The sequence below is a fragment of the Jaminaea rosea genome (genome assembly GCF_003144245.1).
Source record: "Jaminaea rosea strain MCA 5214 unplaced genomic scaffold BDZ90scaffold_4, whole genome shotgun sequence".
NCBI classification, from domain to species: Eukaryota; Fungi; Basidiomycota; class Exobasidiomycetes; order Microstromatales; genus Jaminaea; species Jaminaea rosea.
Window position 1 is genome coordinate 376,799 of NW_020289978.1, and position 19,033 is coordinate 395,831.

A 19,033-nucleotide genomic window follows, 5' to 3' on the forward strand; every position below is an offset into this window, starting at 1 on the left:
GAAATGTGCGGACCTGTGTTGATATCGGCATTCTCCTCATCCTCGATCTCGCCTGAAGTTGAAGTCAAGTAGGCCAGACCGATTTCGCTTGTGTAAGCGGCCCTCCCGTTCATCTAGATGGTGATGGGCTCGCTACCCAGCTCTTCTCAGTGCGAGCAACAAGGTTCATCGAGCGCTCGACACAAGGAATTGGAAGGTACAAAATTAGAGTCAGGGCTGGTTGACGCTTGGGTGGCTGAAGAAGCGCGCGAAGGGGGAGATGCTCGGACGGGGCTTTGGTCTGAGCTTGGCTCCGACGTTTTCCTCTCTCCGACCTCGTCGTTAGACGAACCTCGGCGAGGAGTAGTGGCACCTGGAGAGTCGTCAAACTCAGTTTTGTCGAGATCTCATCTCTCCGTCTCCGACTCGTCTAGTCTCCGTGCAGGCAATACGGCGACGGAGGCGCGGCGACGATGACGAACCCAGTGACACCGAGCCGTGAGGAGAAGGAATGATGCCGTGAGCATCGTCGAAACGACGTTGCCGGAAGCGGTGCAAGACGATGCCGGAGCGGGACGTGGTAGCATCGGCGATGGCGATCAGAAATCGGGCGGGAAGGGGTGGGAAAGGCCGAGATCGAGGGTCGAGGGTCGCGGGTTGGTTGGTGATCGTGGGAGCAGCCGGCAAGGAGACGATGACACGCCGTACCGCTGCCATGAGGCGACGCGGAGTGAGATATTCGGGACGGCGAGCTGACCGACTGGCGATCAAAGGGTCTTTGTGATCGAGCAGCGGCTCGTGATCGCGCTGCATAGGCAATGAACACCGTCTTGCTTTTCTGTCGATCGATGATCAAGACCGGAGGCCGAACCTACTACTCTGAAGCGCGGGATCAGGAGTACGGGGAGGAGCTGACTTGGTCAGACGATGGAGGTCAACAGACCATTACGAGCCTCGCGTCGTCGCGAGATGGTGAGCAGGCATCATCACGTTTGGAAAGCACAGCCTTTGTCATCTCGTCAGCCTCTCTGGACTGGCTCCCTCAGCCGACCGGTTCTCTGCCGGAGCTTCCCGAGCTACGACTGATCATCACCCTCTGCCCCATCATTCTTCCTCCAGCCAACCTCGTCATTCTGTCGTCTCATCGCAAGTCCCTCGGATGTACGCAGCAGTGATTCTTCGAATGTCATACCGAACACAAAACCAGAATACAGAGTAGTGAGCACCACACGAACACGAAGCGCCTGATTCTCCCTGCTCTTAGATGCCCGACAACAGCATCATCGCCTCCTTGTAGGTCCCCAGTAGCTCCATCAATCTCTTCCTCTCATTCGTCAACGCCTCGTCCTCCTCTAGCAAGCTCCCAAAGAGCGTCTCCTTGTACAGTGCGCTCACCAGCCTGTTCTGGACCGACTCGCGCGAGAAGTTGACGAGCAAATGCATGACGGCTTTCGGCACCAGGTCCTGGATGCATTGCCTCACGATACCGAAGTAAGAGGCGATGAGTGATCGAATCAGGTTAGTCTCGAGCACCTCGCGCTCAGAGAGGGAGAAGTCGTCCGCGTGATTAGGCGTGGCTTCAAGGTGCTTGTCCAGCGACTTCATATCGTAAGCTGCAGAGCTACCTTCGCGGCCTGCCATAGGGTTCGTCTTGTACGACGACGACGCCGAGCGAGAGTGGTGGCTGGAGTGGTGATGAGAGGAGCCATGCCCGTGGAGGTCGCCAAGAATGTTGCCCCGGTGTGCAGGGGTGGCGGGCCCGAGGCCGGGGACAGCGCCTGCTGAGCTTGAGCCCGGTGCTCCGGAGGCCCCGCCAAAGAAGTAATCGAGGAAGGATTCGCGAGGGGCAGGGGACTGGTGGGGCGGTGGGGCGCCACGCAGGATGTGGGAGGGCGGGTCCCCTCGTTGTGACTGGGACGGCGCTGAGTCGTGGTGATGACGGCTTGAACCCTCGCCGCGCCCGCCTTTGCCGCTGCTGCGATGACCCTTCGTGGAAGACGTCCCATTCACCTTGCGCCCCGATGAGTCTCCCGGCTCGTCATCATCATCAGTCATGATCGCCGCGCCATTCGCCGACTCCGACCCCGTGGAGTTGCGACGCTGCGTAATCATTTGCCTCTGCGCATGCTGGTCCCCTTCACGTGTCTGGCGAGCGATGTTGGCCGAGTCCTGTACGAAGGACGGGTGGTTGGTATTGATGTAGGCGGCCTGAATGTCGATGAGGCTTTGCACATACTCGGAGGTAGGGCCAAGCCTCTCTCTCAGCAGCTCAGAGACTACCTCTATCAGTTGCGCGTGCAAGCGAGGGAAGCGCTCGAGCTCCTTGGAGGTGCAGTTGTGGCAGATCTTCATGAGCTCCTCGTAGACGAGCTCAACGCAACGCAGGCTCGGCGGCTCGAGGAGCTTGATTTGTGGCTTGACGAGCAACTCAAAGGCTGCTTCTGGGACGAAGAGGCTGGGTCGCGGGCCGGTGGAGTTGCGGATTGCGGTGCGAATATCCTGAACGGTGAGGTTCTGCGTCGGATTGATGCTGTCCAGTGCGTGGCCGAACACGTCATGGAAGATGTAGTAGACGCGGGCGCCTCCGCATAGCTCTTTAGTTGAGATGTCGAACGTAGTTCCGTCGATGGAGGCGACAAAGTCTCGCGCGAATTGGGTCATGAGCTTCAGGATAAGGGTCCCGCGGTGCTGGTCGCCCAGGAAGGTCGTGTCGCCAAACGCAGCGAGCTCTTGCTGCGTCTGCCCCATCAACGTGTTGAGACGAGCCTTCATGTCCGGCAGCTTGTCACGAATGTGGTTCATCAGAACGCTGTTGAGCGTCTTTGCCAGGTATTTTGTTCCGCAGCGATGGGCGATGTTGCGATAGGCTGGGTGCGTCTTGAAGAACTCTTCCTCTGACCTCCTCGCTGAGAGCATCGAAACATTGCCGTTGATGTCCTGCTGCGAGCGGTTGACAACGCCAATGAAGCCCAGCTTGAGCGGATAAACTCGCCCAGTGAGAATGTCAAGGGCGTGAGTGCCCTGGTCCATGAGGTCAAGCTTGGTCAAGACTCCAATTGTCCGCCTCCCTTGGGGGTCGATGGCGCGAGCCAGCTTCAAGCTGTCTGAATTCGCCAGGTCGACGTTGGCGGGGCTGACAGCAATGATGATGCCTGTCGCGATGGTGAAGAGATGTAGAATGTCAGTCGTCATACTCCTTGTCGCGCCGTCCAACGTCGTCGTCGCCGCCGTCGCTCCTCACAATTGGGCTTTGAGATGTAACTCGAGACGAGTCCGTAGATCTGCCTCTCGATGTCGGAAGGCTGATCGCCGACTGGGATCTTTGTGAGGCCGGGCAGGTCGACGAGGGTCAGATTGAGGACATTGGGGCTGTAGATCTTGAGGTGGATGGGCAGCTTCGACACGCCCTTGTTCTGCCCGGCGACGCGAAATGTCTCGTTCTCAATCTCCTTGCGGACATCTGCGAAGTCGGTGAAGCGCTTGTCGAGGTGAAGGAACTCGGCATACTCTGTTCCAGGTGGCAGCGATGAGGCCACTGTTGGTTTTGAGGATGAAGATGACGATGACGAGCTGCGGTCGTTGTTGGATGAGGCGGTAGGTGGAGGAGTGTGGACGAGCTGAAGGACAAGCGGACGACGTGTGACGATGCCTGATCCTCTGGGAAGGAAATCCTTGCCGACGATGCTGGGAGGAGGGATATGAGGAGCGATGACGAGTCAGTGGGGATGCCTGCACATAGCGTTGCGTACCATGGACATCACTCACGTCTCCAGCACGCTCGATTTGCCAGAGCTCTGAGCGCCTACGACGACGCATTGCGGGAGATCGACCGTCTCTCCTCCAATGGCAGCGAAGGTGTCCTGGAGCTTGTTGACGATCTTGATGAGATCAACATCCATGGTGGCAGCAGAGAGGTGGGGTGGACGAAGAAAGAGTGAAAGTGATCGCGTCGCTGCCTCTGCTGCGACTGTGTAGTGACGAGAGTCTGAAAACAACACACACACGACGAGGTCGACGAGGGCCGGGGTACAACGAGCGGACGAGCGGACGGGCGGGCGAGCGGGCCAACGGGGGCGCGCAGCCAACCACGAGACGAGGCCATGAGCTGCTTGGACGCAGTGCGGTGAGTGTCACTTTGTCGCCTGTCCGTGCGTGTCGCTGAATGCCCGCGACCTTCTCAAGCCTAGCTGGCCATCACGGTAACGACCAAGGCTGATGGTCACAACATAGCCAGAACTTGTGAGAGTGTCAAGGCATCCTTTGCCGCTCGCCATGGCCACCTCGCCAACTAGGACGCGGCCTCGAGCGCCCGTACCACCACCAGTGGCGCGCTCCTCATCATCCTCGTCCTCACTCCTCTTCAATGGCAATCCTCCTCGCCACGCCTCGAGCGCAGACATCGTCGAGGAGACTGAAGCTATCGGAAGCGACGACGGTACAGCCGGCGAAGACGACCTGCTAGCGTCACTGGATGGCGACGACTTTGACCCAGTCATCTGGCTCAATGACCATCTCGACGATGCTTGCCCACAAGGCTCAGCTGCATCGGCCTCCTTGCCCGAAATCGATGCCGCCCTCTCTTCTCTAATCACAAGTTCATCTATAGCGCGCTCAGATGTAGGGACCAGTATCGGGGAGGCCATCGCCCGCTCATCTCGAGACGTGCCCAAGCTCGCCGACGACATGACTTGGGTAACGAAAAGCGTCTCGACCCTACAGTCAAAGATCGATCACTTGGCCTCTATGGCTCCTGACTACAACCAGGACCCAGGTAGCTCAGCGCTGTCACACCTGGCTCAGCTGCATCACCTTCACTCCCAATTAGCTTCCTACCAGTCCCTCCTGCGTCTCGCCTCCTCGTGGTCAACTTTAGCATCCGACGTCTCTTCCCTCCTCACCGAAGCCAACTCGCCCTCAATACCCCTCGCCGACCTCGTCGCTAATCTCAACTCTGCCTCTATGCGGCTCACAGAGGCAAAGGACTCGCTCAATGTCTTTGGCGATCCGAAGGAAGCGCAAGAAAAGGCGAAGCTCCTCCTCGATCTCACTGATGGATTTGAAGCGACTGTGAGGCCCAAGCTCGTCCAGCGTATTCGTGCACTGCCACATCAGCAGTCTACATCATCTGCCCCACCGACGGCCACGCCAGAGGACATCGAAGCGATCCGGATGCTCGCAAATCTCCTCGAGCGCGTCGGGAGAGGAGCTGTGTTTGGAGAATGCTGGCGGCGGACAAGAGCAGAGGCGCTCCTCGAGAGTTGGAAAAGAAGTTCATCTGCCCCTGCTGGAGTCGCGCCATCTTCTCAAGTGCAATCCCTCCTCTTCAGCGTGGTGTCTCTCCTGTCAAGCGAGAGGGCATATGCGCCCATCCTGTTTCCGGAGAACACATTGGCTGCTGTCACAGAGCTCGTGGAGGGTACGCTGCAGTGCCTTTCGCCTAGTTTGGGCCAATTTGTTGAGACTGCAAGAGCGTCAAACGAGGAAGGCCTCCTCGAAGTCATCAAGATCGTCAGAGTCATGCGGGAGGGCGGGCGCGATATCAGCCGCATCTTGACAAGACTGGCTGTAACAAGCAGCGCTCCCACAGCAAGCTTTGAAGCTCAATCAGCAGCAACAGTCACTGATGGCACCGTCTCGCCGCAAGCAGCTAGGCAAAGAAAAATCTCGGATGCTCCGACGAGTCCGACGCATGACAGGAGGGCTTCCCTTTCTCGCCGGCGCTCTTCGCGACTGAGCTCCAAGCGACTATCTATCTCGGGGACAGGCCACGACGAATCCATTATCGAAGACGGCAAAGCAGTCGCCGCTTCTCCAGGAGATGCAGCCTCAGTCTCCGTCCTGATCGCTGCGGAACGGCGGTTTTGCGAGGCCTACTACACTTCCCTCGTCTCATCATGGGACAGCTTCGGCGCCAGCGAGAGGGCTCTTCTTCGCGCTCTGTGGCAGAGAGAGAGCCAGACGCTGGTCATGTACTCGCGACCTACAGCAGGAGCGGAGCAGACACTCTCATCTGTTTACGAGCACCTTGCGAGGTCAATGGCCGTCCTCATTGATCTCAGTGAGGACTCCCTTGGGCGATGCTTAGAGCTCACGCGTGGTCTGGCTGTCAAAGGATTGTTGAGCGCAGTGGAAGATGTGGTAGCTGCTGTAGTCGAAGAGGCAGGCAAGGACGTGGAAGCTCTTTGTCGCGGCGCATGGCAGAAGTACACCCTCGCCAGCGCGCGCTTTGATGGGAGCGAGTGGAACGCTTTTGGAGAGGTGGCAAGGGTGCTCGCTGGCATGCGAGGGCTCTGTCGCAGGGCCCAGGCACTTCACGCTTCGCTCGTAGCGGGGCTGAAGGAAACTTCGCTTGCTATGGCGGCTAAGGATGCAAGCAAAGCTGAAGGGTCAGCGGAATCACAGGAAGCCGTCATCGAATGCCTGATCAAGCTGCGGGCTGCGACCGGTCCTACCCCTGCTGCCGGTGAGGTTGCGCTTCTCATGGAGAAGTCGACGGTGACTTCTGATCCGGGAGAGAGAGAAGCGCGCAAGCAGATCGCGGCGATGCCTTCGAACAGCGAGCCTAGCAATACGGCTTCTCTCGGCCCCATCGCCTCAGCTTCAACACTCGCCCATCAAGTGCTCCCATCCCTCCCTCTTCTTCCTCGCCTTACCCAATCCATCGCTTTCCTTCTCACACCCTTCCTACACTCTCTCCTTCTCCTCCCCCTTTCCCCGCTCCTGTCGCAACTGCTTACAGTCTACTCTGACTTACCACACTGGACGTCCAAGACCTTACCGGGGCAAGTCAGCAACGAATTCCAACTGGACATGCCTTCCTTCTCTCTTGGCCCAACGGAATTGATGCAGAGCGTAGGAGAAGGGCTACTCGGGCTGGTCAGGGAGCTAGAAGGGTGGATGCAGGCAGACCAGGACGAAAGGGAGAACGGGATCAGGTGGGGCGTCGAATTGATGGTGGAGAGGGCACGGCCGTCGGATGGAAATCAGGCAAGTAGTGCTGCACAGATGGAAGAGCGCAGCGCGCAAGACGCGAAAGCAGAAAGGAGACGCAGCTCCATGCTGCCGCCACCTCAGCCGGAGGTGGGACCCTCTCTTTCGCCGACTAAGCAGCGCAGGCAGAGCTCCTTCCTCTCAGCGAGCGGCGGCGTGGGCGAAGCGTCGTCACCGAGCGAAGGTTTGGCTTTGTCGACTTCGCCTTCCTCGGTCTCGCCGCCTTTGACGCGCAACTCAACCTCGGCGGCAGCAGCACTGCCAGAAGACGCGCAAGCTTCATCCGGCGACGCAGTCGCAGACGCCTCAGCACCTCCCTCCCTCGACCCGCTGAGGGCCTACTTGTCCCTCCTCCTCACCCACCTGATCGAGGCTCACCTCCTCCGTTCAGTCCTACCACGGCTGCCTCTTCCTCCCTCCAAGTCTGACATGGCACCGCCAGGTATCCCGCGAATGACTCAGTCAGGATGGCGCCAGCTGGAAGCGGACGTGGACTACTTGGGAAACATTCTCAGCGCCCTCGATGGGAATGCGGCAGGTGGGCGAGCCCTGCCTGGTCCAGGAAGGGCACGAAGCGGAGAGCAGGAGGATGGTACTGAACAACTTGATGAGCGGTTGCGTGGCTGGAAAGACACTGTGGGCACTCGTGCTGGCTACAAAAGAACAGCAAGCAGTGAGCTCGCCGGTGATGAGATAGACGACGAGGTGGCATACACCAGTCCCTGGGCGGGCAGTGAGGTACTGCAGACCTCCTCATCCACGGGCCCTGCTACAGTGTCGTCGTCAAGCAACGGCCGCGGCCCCACGAGCAATAATCTCGAAACAGCAAGTCTTCGACGCATGCTCTTCGCCCAGCGCAATCGCAAGGGCGGCGGCGCCGACTCGCCCTCGTCATCCTCATCACGGCCGGGCAGTAGAGGTGGACCCGAGTCGAGCTCAGGCTACGCCAAGAGCGTTGACTTGAGCGCGATGAATGTAGGAATGGGATGGTGAGCGAGGTGCGCAGGGGAAAGGAAAGAGTAGGTGTACTGTATCCTACAGTGGAGAAGGAAGAAATGTGAAGCATATGTAATTCACTGCAGAGCCTGGAAAACGCGAAGAGAAGAGAAGCGGGCAAAACATGTAATGAAAAGAACGAAGAGAGACAATGTCAGGAAGAAAGCAGTAGATCGCTGCGTTGTCCCTTCCCGCTCAATCCTGCAGCGACCTGAAGCTCTCATGCAGATCCCTGTTGAGCTTCTCCATCTTCTCATCAATCTTCTCCTTGCCATCCTTGGGCAGCTCGAACTTCATCTGTGTCAGCCTGTACATGATATCGCTGTTGTGCTCCTTGATCTTGGCCCAGGTCATCTCTCCATTGCTCTCATTGATGGCCTTCTGCGTCTCGCGGTGGAACTCGATGATGTTCTTGAGCATCCAAACCGTCTTCCACCAAGGGCAGTAGGCGTCGTACTCCGAGATACCATTCTGCTGGAGGTAGTCGTTCTTGAGGAGCGAGGCAAGGTCGAGGGTGGCCTTGTCGTTCTCTCCGAGGGCAGACTTGCCGACCAGCTGGACGATTTCGAGGAGTGAGACTTCTTGCTGGATGATGTCCATTGCTTCATTACGCAGCTTGAGCGTCTCGTCACCCCAGGTCTTGGAGCACGCGGAAAGATACTTGGAGTAAGAGACGGTAGGAGAGACGGAGGGGAAGTGCTTGCGCTGTGCAAGCTTCTTGTCCAGACCCCAGAAGGTACCGACGATACCGAGCGTCTGAGCAGTAACTGGGTCAGAGAAGTCTCCACCAGGTGGAGAGACGGCACCGACGATGGAGACGGACCCCTGACGCTCCGGCGATCCCAGCGCAGTGACCTTGCCTGCACGCTCGTAGAATCCAGCCAGCTTTGAACCCAGGTAGGCAGGGTAACCAGAGTCGGCAGGCATCTCTGCGAGACGACCCGAAATCTCACGCAAAGCCTCAGCCCAGCGAGAAGTAGAGTCTGCCATCATTGCGACGTTGTAGCCCTGGTCACGGAAGTATTCGGAGAGGGTGATACCTGTGTAGATGGAGGCCTCTCGCGCTGCTACGGGCATGTTAGATGTGTTGGCTACCAGAGTCGTGCGCTTCATGATGGGCTCCTCCTTGCCGTCTGCCGTCTCGAGGGAGAGCTCGGGGAACTCGGCGAGTACTTCAGCCATCTCGTTACCTCGTTCACCACAGCCGACGTAGGTGATGATGTCCGAGTTCGAATACTTAGAGAGAGCCTGAGAAATAACCGTCTTGCCGCATCCGAAGGCGCCAGGAATGGCAGTGGTACCTCCCTGGATGCAGGGGAAGAGGGAGTCGAGGACACGCTGACCGGTGATGAGGGGGTTGTCTGCCGTCAACTTTTCAGTGACGGGGCGAGGAGCTCGGACGGGCCAGAGTCTGGAGTGGGTGACGATGCGGTTGAAATGGTCAGAGGGGGCGCGAGGTCTTCTCTGTGGCGAATATTCTGACTCACTGGCACATCGAATATTTGGACTTCTTTCCCTCGAACTCAACCTCAATGACAGTGTCATCAATACCGTAGGAACCCTTCTCTGCGAGGTGCGTAATTGTACCCCTGGCTCTAGGGGGCAGCATGATCTTGTGCGTCTTGAGGAGTGAGTTCTCGAAGACGTGACCGTAGATGTCACCCCCAGCAATGTGGTCTCCCTGCTTGAAGTTGACGGGGTCGAAGTCCCACTGAATCTCGCGGTCAAGAGGCTGGGTGCTGATTCCACGAGGGATGTAGATTCCCTCACTCTTCTTCATGATTGCCTCAAGAGGGCGCTGAATACCGTCGTAGATATTGGACATGAGACCGGGGCCCAACTCGACGGAGAGGGGCTTGCCTGTGGCGAGAACTGGGTCTCCCACACTGACGGACGACGTCTCCTCGTAGACTTGGATCGTGACCTTGTCGCCGTCGATACGAATGATCTCTCCGACGAGCTCGTCGTGTCCAACACGAACCAGCTCGTACATGCTGGCGCCGATCATGTTCTCTGCGATGACGACGGGGCCGGAGATGCCGAAGATGGAGCCGTAGTTGGCTTCATTCTCCTCATCGCGAATCTGTCAGCGCGCCGGGGTGAGTAGTGATGGTGATCAGCCACTACGCTTTTGGTCCACCAGTATTCAATCGCACATACCTTGGGCCCCTTCTTTGCGTTGGCCATTGCGCCTGCCATGATGGGCTACTAGGTGAATGGTCGGGTGGAGGGAGGAAGGCGGCAAGAGGTGTGGCAGGTGCAGCAACGAAGGTGATGCGGCTGCAAGGTGTTGTGGCAGCGGAGATGAAGGGAGAGCCAGACGCTTGATCTTCTGAGTCGCAACGCTGTGATGGCTTGCCTGCTCGATGATGGCTATATGCTAAGCCTCTCTCTGGTGGGATCGTGGTATAATAGGAGGTAAGCGAGCGTGGGACCGACGTCGAGCTCGAGCCAAGCAGCCACCCGTCTCGGTCGGCCAGTCCAGCAGCCAGTCCCAGTCCACCTCCGTCGCTCGCGTGGCCAACGTCGCCCACTGCACTCCAACGGAACCGCGCCCCCCTCGACTCGACTCCACCCACTCGACTCGAGATGACGCGGACAAGCAACACCAAAGACGCTGCTGCCGTCCTCGCCATCACAACGACCATTGCGCCATCATGCCGCCCAAGTCAGACTGGGAGAAGTACTCCAAACCAGACGAGGACAACAAGGATGACGACAAGATCGTTGCCCTCGATGAAGGCGATATTCAGATCCTAAAGACGTACGGCCAAGGGCCATACGCGGCCTCGCTCAAGAAGATCGAATCAGAGATCAAAGACGTCCAGCAGCGCATCAATGACAAGATGGGCATCAAAGAGTCAGACACGGGGCTCGCACCGCGCAATTTGTGGGACCTGGCAGCGGATAGGCAGAGAATGAGCGAGGAGAAGACATTGCAGGTGGCCAGGTGCACAAAGATCATCAAGAGGGATGACGAGGCAGCTGCCAGGGCAAGAGGAGAGACCGGAGGCGTTGCTGGGGCTTTGGGTGCTGGTGGGCAACAAGAGAACCCTTTCCGGGGACCAGATGCTAGACTCAGCGCCGACGAGGAGGACAAGTACGTCATCAACATCAAGCAGATTGCCAAGTTCGTCGTAGGGTTGGGAGAGAGGGTGGCGCCAACCGACATCGAAGAGGGGATGAGGGTTGGAGTAGACCGAAACCGCTACCAGATCCAGATCCCTCTCCCGCCAAAGATTGTGAGTAGGCGCCGCGTCAGCGAGCTCCAACCAATAGTCTCCTCATTCCCACTGAAACCCTTCTTGCCACCTCTGCTCCCCGGCGCGTAGGACCCCTCCGTTACCATGATGCAAGTCGAAGAGAAGCCCGATGTGACCTACAGCGACGTCGGAGGATGCAAAGAGCAGATCGAGAAGCTGCGCGAGGTGGTCGAGACTCCGCTTCTCAATCCCGAGAAGTTCGTCCAACTAGGCATCGACCCGCCCAAAGGTGTTCTCCTCTTCGGTCCACCGGGGACAGGAAAGACCCTCTGTGCTCGTGCCGTTGCCAATCGCACGGACGCAACCTTCATCCGTGTCATTGGATCAGAACTGGTTCAAAAGTATGTGGGAGAGGGAGCAAGAATGGTCAGGGAGTTGTTCGAGATGGCCAGAACCAAGAAGGCTTGCATCATCTTCTTTGACGAGGTCGACGCTATTGGTGGGGCGAGGTTCGACGATGGTGCAGGAGGTGATAATGAGGTGCAGAGGACCATGTTGGAGCTCATCAACCAGCTCGACGGCTTCGACCCGAGAGGAAACATCAAGGTGAGTATGCGCCGCACGCCCAACATAATCGTAGCTTCGTCCGTTAGCTGACCACAACTCCGTGTCCTCCCCTACTCCAGGTCTTGATGGCAACCAATCGTCCCGACACCCTCGATCCCGCTCTCCTCCGTCCAGGTCGTCTTGACCGCCGAGTCGAATTCGGCCTCCCTGACAACGATGGCCGAGCGCACATCCTCCGCATTCACGCCCGCTCCATGTCCGTCGAGCGTGACATCCGCTACGAGCTCGTTGCTCGTCTCTGTCCCAACGCCACTGGTGCCGAACTGCGCAGTGTGGCCACCGAGGCTGGCATGTTCGCCATCAGGAGAAGGAGCAAGCTCTGCACTGAGAAAGACTTCTTGCAGGCGGTGGATAAGGTCATCAAAGCGGGGAGCAAGTGGAGCTCCACGAGCTTGTACGCGCAGTACAATTGAGCGCGACGAGGAATATCAGCCAAATCAGACCAGCTTGTGCGCCGCGTGAAAAGAGTGGTGCAGTCATTCCGATGCGTCTAGTAGACAAGAAAGGAGAGAAAGATTGTACAAGAGTAAAGGGCGAGAGAAAAGAGGACTCAGGTATGCCGTCCGCGCCAGCTTACGCCCACCTGCCATTATCAAGCTGGCCCCTGCTCCTCGCTGAGCGCTTTCCGTCCATCCTCTCCGTCCAAGGCTGCTTGCCTCCATCATAACGATCACGCCCCGTATGCGAACCATACATCCCATCGCGTCTGTCGCCTGGGTAGCCACGGCGGCCAGCGTACCCACCGCTACGGCCGCCATAATCTCCTCGCCCTGATCGACCTCCCCTGCTCGAATCGCCAGCACCTACGCGCCTGCCGCCCCATCCTCCACCCATCTGATCAAGGGAAATACCCATCTTACTGGCCATGCTCCTGCTGAGCGACGAGTCCCTGTCCGAAAGTCCCAAAGCCGCACGGCCCCACGCCTGCGCACCGCGATACAGGTCTGACTTTTGAATGCGTAGTGACCCAACGAGGCCGATCCAGTAGCCCATGCTAGCCATCCATACGTGGCGGAGGGGAGATCCTTCCGAAGGGTTCTGTCCGGAGGAGCCGTCTGCGCCAAACAAGGGGACATCCTCATCGCCTTTGCCAACGCGGGAACCACGCCCAGTCTCGTTACCACGCGTGCCTGACCCTTGGCCGTCCTTGCTTGTGTCGAAGCGGACATGCTCGAAGTTGGTCTCGTTGGTCATGTAAGCGAGGACGCTCTGCTCAAGCGACTCGCCACTCTCTGCTGAAGCGCAGAAGCGACTCTGCGAAGCAGGCAATGCAATCTCCTTCCCCACACGCTCCGCGGGCGAAGAAGCCTCACCGGCTTTCCATCCCTTCTCTGCGACCTTCTGGTCCCAGGCCTCTACCAGTTCCTGACGGATCGCCTCCCCTCCCTTCCTGACCGCCTTCACCGGCAGGTCGCGCCCCTCGATCTCCGGCCAAGAGTCCTGCCATCCCTCCAAGATGATCATGTCCGCACGTCCGGCCTTGCCTGCTCGTCCGGTACGTCCAATGCGATGCACGTACTGGTCCTTGTTGCGTGGCAGGTCCACCTGGATGACGCGCGTCACATCGGGGTAGTCTACGCCTCGCGCTGAGAGGTCAGAGGTGACGAGAACCGAGGCCGCGCGAGAATTGCGGAATCGCTGTGCTACACGGTCACGTTGTTGCTGGGTGAGGCGAGAGTGCATCTCATGGATCTCCACTCGCGGACGATCGACGGGTCGACGGTTACCGTACCTATCCCTTCCTCGGTCTCCACGGTCCCCTCTCCTGCCATTCATGGACGCGCTCTCATCTTCCTCCGACGGGAAGACGTTGAGCGGGAACTCGGCGAGGAAGTCCTGCTGCTTGATCAAGATGCTGGCAAGCTGGGTCATCTTTGCTGTCGGGCAGAATACGATGACGCGAGATTTTTCGCCATGTACCACCTGGTCATGCGCGAGCAATCTCATCATCGAAGTAAACTGCTCCTCCGGCTTGACAATGTATGCCGTCTGCCCAATGTGCGCATGAACATTGCTCTCCCCCTCGGGGACACAGTCGATGAACCGTCTACGTGAGCTGAGCAGTTCTTGCGCCACCTGCCTGATCTCGACGGGAACGGTCGCAGAGAAGAGGAGGGTACGACGCTCCTTCTTTGGCGGGAGGTACTCGACGATGTTGTTGATCGAGTCGCGGAAGCCCATCTCGAGCAAGGTGTCGGCCTCGTCGAAAATCAGCGTCTCGGTAGCGCTCAGGGCGCTGCGAACGGTAGGAGATTCTTGGAGTAGGGCTTCGAGGCGACCAGGGGTGGCAACGACGACGTCGAGGGAGCGGGAAGACCAAGCTCTGAGCTGTTGTCGCTTCTCCTGCCCTCCCATCAAAGTGTGAACATTGAAGTCCATGCCCATCTCTTGATCCAGCTTCTTTGCTTCATTCGAAATCTGCACCGCAAGCTCGCGTGTGGGGCTAATGATGAGGGCGCCGACTGAGTTGCGCGTGTACGTCTTGTGGGCAAAGGACTTGCGTTGACTTTGGCTGAGTGCTGAGAAGTCAAAGTCGGGCTGATTCTTGGTGAGCAGACGACGGAAAGCGGGTGTCATTGCCGTACCCTTCTTGACAGCCTCAACATTTCGAAGACGAGCCTCGATGGCGGGCATGAGGAAGGCGAGCGTCTTTCCTGTGCCCGTCTTGGCTTTGACGAGGAGGTCCGTTGGGCCTTGCTGTACAATAGCTTCTTCATCGTTTGCTCCCTTGGAGCCGGGAAGGGGGCCGGTACCCTGAACTGGGGCGACAATTTCTTCGAGGTGATTTGTGACTTGGTATTGAACCTCGCTCATCTTGTCGTAGTTGAAGGGAGCGCCAGTCAGGGCATCGACGATGTAGTGGTTGAGGCGACCCTCGAGGGAGGCGAAGCGGCGAGCCTCGTCCTCGGAGGCATCTGCAACAACTGCGTCTGGCTCTTGTTGGACTTGAGCAGCCTGAGCCGCCTCTGATGCGTACTGCCTAAAGTAGACAGATGAGACGGAAGAAGGACCAGAGAGCCTAGAGGACGAGGGAAACGAGGGGACAATGGCCCTTGCCATGCCAGGCGCCACGCTGCGTTGAGCGAGCAATCTCGCACAGGCGGCACCTGTGCCAGCCTGACGAAGCATCCTGCTGCTCCTGAGCAATGGCATAACCATTGTGAGCCAGTCGAGTTGTGAGGAGAGGGAGACGAGGATGCGAGGCTTGATTGGCAAGCGCAACCGACGTCGCGGGGCTCACTTTGGACGCCACTTTCTCGCCGAGAAGATTTTGCTTTGTCTGGCTCAGAGCTCAACTGGACATGATTATATAAGCGTGCCACGACGGAAACAGCGACGCGACCCGGTTACTCTTGACGTTGCTCCACTCACTCATCGTAGCCTCCCATGGCAACGACAAGGACGGTTGCTGCGTCGTCGTCGTCGTCGTCGTCGTCGTCGTCGTCAACGGCGCCGAAGCCCTCACTACTACGTCGTCATGCCTTGCCACTGACGATCATCCTCGCGGCCGCTTTCGTGCTGCGCATCGCCCTCTTCACCCTCACATCCCTTCCTTCGCTCCTCGAGACGCGACTCGAGCTCAATGACCCTCACAATGCATGGAAGAATGTCCTCAAGACATTTTGGGCGATCGATCCACCAGCCAACATCGAGGTACCCTTCCCTTACAGAGCACACGGCGAAGCCTCAATGACGGATGCATTCGCTACGCCCGCAAGAGCTCTGCCTCCACCGCTGCTCCTCATGATCCTCTCGCCTGTCTTGCCTTCGCTGCATCATACCTCATGGCGTATCGATGTGGCAACGCTATCGATAGATGCAGCAAGCATCCTCTTTGCTCTAGCCGACTCATTGGCCACCTTGCTCATCTTCCAGCTCGCAGCCCTCCGTCTTCGCTCGCCCATTGTGCCTACGCGTACAACGCAACACAAGAGGAAGAACCGCCTCGAGGCAAGGCATCGTCTGCAGTCCCTCGGCATCAAAGGTCTACGACTAGACCCTCATCCCCTGGCAATCGCAGCAGTTTACGCCTTCAATCCACTCAGCATCTCCACCTGCCTAGCCCGAAGCGGCACGACACTCGTATCCACTTCCCTCCTCCTTGCACTCTGGGCAGCCACGTCAGGGTACAGCGCCATCACAGGTCTAGGCATTGCGACCTCTTCGCTCCTCTCGCTCCATCCGATCCTCCTTGCTCCGCCCTTGATCGCCCTATGCTGCAGGCAGACCCGCTACTTCCGTCACCACCTCGGTCGAAGAGTAGGCAAGCGACAGAAAGACAGTGCAAAAGACTGGCAGAACCCCACCTTCTGGACAGGTCTTTTCCTTGCTGGCTTCGCATGGATCAGTGCAGGCTTTCTCGCCGAGCATCAGGGTCGTCCCGAGGTCGCAGCACAGGACTGGTACTCCCTTCTCGCCGTACATCGCTCCTTCCTTACCCTCCCCTCCCTCACACCAGGGTTGAGCCTGTGGTGGTACTTCTTCATCGAGATGTTCGAGCATTTCAGGCACTTCTTCCTGCTGGTCTTCAACGCTCATCTCGCTGCTTGGACCATCCCAGTCACACTCAGGTTCAGGCATGACCCGCTCTTTGCGACCTTCTTGCTGCTCGGGGTACAGAGCATCTTTAAGCCTTATCCTACTGCCGGGGATGTAGCGACCTGGCTGTCTTTAGGCTTCGTCTTCCCAGAGTATGCGGCTTGTGAGTGCCAGGAGTGCCTGGTGACGGTCACGCCGAGCACGATGCTGAAACCCTTTCCCTTCGTCCACGCTCCGCAGACCTGCGCAATCCTCTGCCTCCCGCTCTCCTCTTCCTCTACTCCACTCTCCTCATCCCCTCCTTCGCTCACCTCTTCCTCGTCCTCGGATCAGCAAATGCAAACTTCCTCTACGCGGTTGGGCTCGTGTGGAGCTTGGGCGGGGTAGTCGTGTGGCTCGACTGGGCTTGGGCTGGTGGGAGGGCGCATTGGGAAAGGGAGAGGGAGGCCGGCATTCAGGAGAGAGATGAGAGTGGAGGGCAGCAGGATGAAGATGATGAATTGCCCGGGAATGTCAGTGGACAGGAGAGCGCGACAGAAAGAAGACAGAAGCGGCCGGCTGGTACCAGGAGAACCGTGGCCCAAGTGTAGCCTTGCGACGCGTCTACGAGATTGGCAGCCAGTAGAAACCATACACTCACACCTCGTTCTGGCTGAGCAGGATCTGCAACCTCTCCTTCCTCCTAACCTTGACCTGAACTCGCTCAACAGGGCACCGTCCCTCGACCTCCCTAGGTATCATTCCACTCTCTCGCCACTCCCTCGGCCAGGCCATCCCTCCTCTCCTTTCGCCCTCTGCTAAACCTTGATTCAATAGCGCTTGCGTCTCCAAATTCTCTGGCAGCGTGAAGTCAAAGAGCCAAAGCAAGCCAAGCGTGGCAACATGCAGCTGGTATTGTGCCAGAATAGCCCCGGGGCAGCGTCGCGCCCCCCAACCGAATGCCGTAGCGTTGACCAGCGGAGCAGAAGCAGGGTCACGGAGCACCCAGGGAGCCGTATCGCTTGTCAGCCAGCGTGATGGGTCGAAGCGACCGGGATCGATGTAGACGCCTTCATCCCGCGAATAGAGGTACTCGGGAGCGAAGAGGATAGTACCGGCTGGGAGAAGGTGGCGCTTCGCCGTCGTGAGTCTAGCCTTGAGAGGGTCCGTTAAGACCTCACCATCTTCTTTGATCCAGATGTCCTCGTCTTGCATGACCTGATGCGGTATCCCCGTAGGAATGACAGGTCGCCATCGTTGGCATTCTCGGAGAAAGGCTTGTAAGTAGGGAAGGGAGAGAGCGTCCCGCTCGATGGGTATGCGATGCTTGTCTGCTGCTCCTGCGTGCTCATCAGACCTGGCGCATAGGTACTCGTCGAGCTCTTCTTGGAGATTGCGCTGCACTTCGGGGAAGGCGACGAGCGCGCGCAGGATGGTAGAGAGGGAGGAAGAAACGGTGTAGGCGCCGGGGAGCATACTCATGCCGAGGCACCAGGTCGCGTCATCATCGTTGCGGAGGCCGAGGGCGGGGCGACGAGAGTTGCTCCCGCTGTGGTCGCCCTCCTGATCGGCGTCATTTGCTGCGTCGCACATCACTTTCGAGGCCTGATAGACAGCAGCGAAGCAGTCTGCTTCCTCTCTCTTGACCTCGCCGTACCGCCGCTTGACGAAATCCTGCCATAGCGTCTTGAACCACCCGCATTGTCGCTGCCATCTCCCCTCCTCGTACCTCTTCCACGGATTCACCGTCCTCGGCAACCATTGCAGCTGTGGGACCAAGTTGACAATGTAGCTCGCCGGGGCCAGGACATTGAGGAATTCCCCTGCCTCGTTGCGTAGCCGCGCTGATGTGGCCGCCGAGGCGTCGCCAAAGACGAGGGAAGTAATCGTGGAGGAGCTGTATGCCTCAAGTAGACAGCGTGGACTTGTCGCCTCTGCACGGGTTTGGCTAGCATACACGGGGTCCAACCCCACCATCGCCCTCAACATTTCACTACATTGCGTTTCGATTCGACCCCAGTAACCCTGCCTGCGCGCTTCGTTGAACATATTCATCGCCGCCCATCTATGTCTTTTGAAGTCTGCATTCATTGTCATGAAGGCATAGTAGTGCGCGCGGTGCCCAGTGAGCGATTGGCTGTCCTGTATCATGGCGAGGGGAGGGCGACCAGAGAGGGTCCGGCGACGCGTGCCACCATTGAGGAGAGTGCGAGCCAGCGCAGCCGATGTTACAAGCACGAAGCGCTGTGTGAAAAGTTCGAGGCGAAGAAGACCCTGCGGCGCCTTGCTAGCGTCTCGAGCAGAGCGAGCCCATGCTTGCCACCTGAGCCAGCCTCCTTGCCTTGGGAGAAGGGGAGCTGAGCCGAAGATGGGAAGGGAAGGGGCGGACGAGATCCAATGAAGAGGGTCGCGTGATTGGGTGAGGAGGTGAAGCAGTAGAAGGAGGGCCAAGGCGGACCAGAGACCTGCGCTACTGGTGGCGATCTCAAGCATGGCTCATCGAGCGTGTCGGTCGCAACGGTAGCGAAAAACGAGAGTCCCAGAGCGACCTCCGGCCGTCTCGAGCTGGACAATATGGTAGCAATGAAAACCTCGGATTCCCGAGAGACGGGCCATCTTCTCCCTCCGTCTCGACCATCTCGCTGAAAATGGACGGCAGGACGGCGAGATCGATAGGTTCAAGCGAATCAATATACGGCTATGGCTAGGCCAGGCTACGG

General features: G+C 58.4%; 7 protein-coding genes across 7 annotated transcripts; 3 read left to right on the forward strand and 4 right to left on the reverse strand.

The window, feature by feature from the left end:
* Positions 1 to 956: 956 nt before the first annotated feature.
* On the reverse strand, positions 957 to 3,996 carry BDZ90DRAFT_278762 (hypothetical protein). The gene is made up of 3 exons (XM_025509117.1): positions 3,745 to 3,996; positions 3,221 to 3,663; positions 957 to 3,131 (listed from the first exon to the last, which is right to left on the reverse strand). The coding sequence occupies exons 1-3, from the start codon at positions 3,876 to 3,878 to the stop codon at positions 1,240 to 1,242; spliced, it is 2,469 nt and encodes an 822-aa protein (XP_025363004.1). The 5' UTR covers positions 3,879 to 3,996; the 3' UTR covers positions 957 to 1,239.
* Positions 3,997 to 4,251: 255 nt separating this feature from the next.
* Positions 4,252 to 7,962, forward strand: BDZ90DRAFT_278763 (hypothetical protein; the record flags this gene model as incomplete). The annotated part of the gene is made up of 1 exon (XM_025509118.1): positions 4,252 to 7,962. One exon carries the CDS (start codon positions 4,252 to 4,254, stop codon positions 7,960 to 7,962), a length of 3,711 nt encoding a protein of 1,236 aa, XP_025363005.1.
* On the reverse strand, positions 7,941 to 10,323 carry BDZ90DRAFT_278764 (putative TFP1p-H+-ATPase V1 domain 69 kd catalytic subunit, vacuolar). Its single transcript, XM_025509119.1, has 3 exons — positions 10,126 to 10,323; positions 9,453 to 10,048; positions 7,941 to 9,376 (listed from the first exon to the last, which is right to left on the reverse strand). Exons 1-3 carry the CDS (start codon positions 10,162 to 10,164, stop codon positions 8,161 to 8,163), a joined length of 1,851 nt encoding a protein of 616 aa, XP_025363006.1. The 5' UTR covers positions 10,165 to 10,323; the 3' UTR covers positions 7,941 to 8,160.
* A 299-nt stretch (positions 10,324 to 10,622) lies between these two features.
* On the forward strand, positions 10,623 to 12,208 carry BDZ90DRAFT_238610 (putative RPT1-26S proteasome regulatory subunit; the record flags this gene model as incomplete). Its single annotated transcript, XM_025507343.1, has 3 exons — positions 10,623 to 11,207; positions 11,298 to 11,774; positions 11,855 to 12,208. The coding sequence occupies 3 exons, from the start codon at positions 10,623 to 10,625 to the stop codon at positions 12,206 to 12,208; spliced, it is 1,416 nt and encodes a 471-aa protein (XP_025363007.1).
* A 40-nt stretch (positions 12,209 to 12,248) lies between these two features.
* On the reverse strand, positions 12,249 to 15,048 carry BDZ90DRAFT_231381 (DEAD-domain-containing protein). Its single transcript, XM_025505839.1, has one exon. It carries the CDS (start codon positions 14,952 to 14,954, stop codon positions 12,369 to 12,371), a length of 2,586 nt encoding a protein of 861 aa, XP_025363008.1. The 5' UTR covers positions 14,955 to 15,048; the 3' UTR covers positions 12,249 to 12,368.
* Positions 15,049 to 15,162: 114 nt separating this feature from the next.
* On the forward strand, positions 15,163 to 17,106 carry BDZ90DRAFT_231382 (hypothetical protein). Its single transcript, XM_025505840.1, has one exon. The coding sequence runs from the start codon at positions 15,183 to 15,185 to the stop codon at positions 16,719 to 16,721; it is 1,539 nt and encodes a 512-aa protein (XP_025363009.1). The 5' UTR covers positions 15,163 to 15,182; the 3' UTR covers positions 16,722 to 17,106.
* BDZ90DRAFT_147401 (cytochrome P450) lies at positions 16,847 to 19,027 on the reverse strand. Its single transcript, XM_025503508.1, has one exon. The coding sequence runs from the start codon at positions 18,804 to 18,806 to the stop codon at positions 16,971 to 16,973; it is 1,836 nt and encodes a 611-aa protein (XP_025363010.1). The 5' UTR covers positions 18,807 to 19,027; the 3' UTR covers positions 16,847 to 16,970.
* Positions 19,028 to 19,033: the final 6 nt, after the last annotated feature.

What these genes read in the sequence shown, in the direction of transcription:
- BDZ90DRAFT_278764 (XM_025509119.1), bottom strand. Translation starts at nt 10,164, where the DNA reads ATGGCAGGCGCAATGGCCAACGCAAAGAAGGGGCCCAAG. An exon ending in ACGCAAAGAAGGGGCCCAAG is followed by an intron (nt 10,049 to 10,125) that starts GTATGTGCGATT and finishes GCGCGCTGACAG; the next exon opens with ATTCGCGATGAGGAGAATGA. An exon ending in TCCAAATATTCGATGTGCCA is followed by an intron (nt 9,377 to 9,452) that starts GTGAGTCAGAAT and finishes CACCCACTCCAG; the next exon opens with ACTCTGGCCCGTCCGAGCTC.
- BDZ90DRAFT_278762 (XM_025509117.1), bottom strand. Translation starts at nt 3,878, where the DNA reads ATGGATGTTGATCTCATCAAGATCGTCAACAAGCTCCAGGACACCTTC. An exon ending in AAATCGAGCGTGCTGGAGAC is followed by an intron (nt 3,664 to 3,744) that starts GTGAGTGATGTC and finishes CCCTCCTCCCAG; the next exon opens with CATCGTCGGCAAGGATTTCC. An exon ending in TTACATCTCAAAGCCCAATT is followed by an intron (nt 3,132 to 3,220) that starts GTGAGGAGCGAC and finishes CCATCGCGACAG; the next exon opens with GCATCATCATTGCTGTCAGC.
- BDZ90DRAFT_231381 (XM_025505839.1), bottom strand. Translation starts at nt 14,954, where the DNA reads ATGGTTATGCCATTGCTCAGGAGCAGCAGGATGCTTCGTCAGGCTGGC.
- BDZ90DRAFT_231382 (XM_025505840.1), top strand. Translation starts at nt 15,183, where the DNA reads ATGGCAACGACAAGGACGGTTGCTGCGTCGTCGTCGTCGTCGTCGTCG.
- BDZ90DRAFT_147401 (XM_025503508.1), bottom strand. Translation starts at nt 18,806, where the DNA reads ATGCTTGAGATCGCCACCAGTAGCGCAGGTCTCTGGTCCGCCTTGGCC.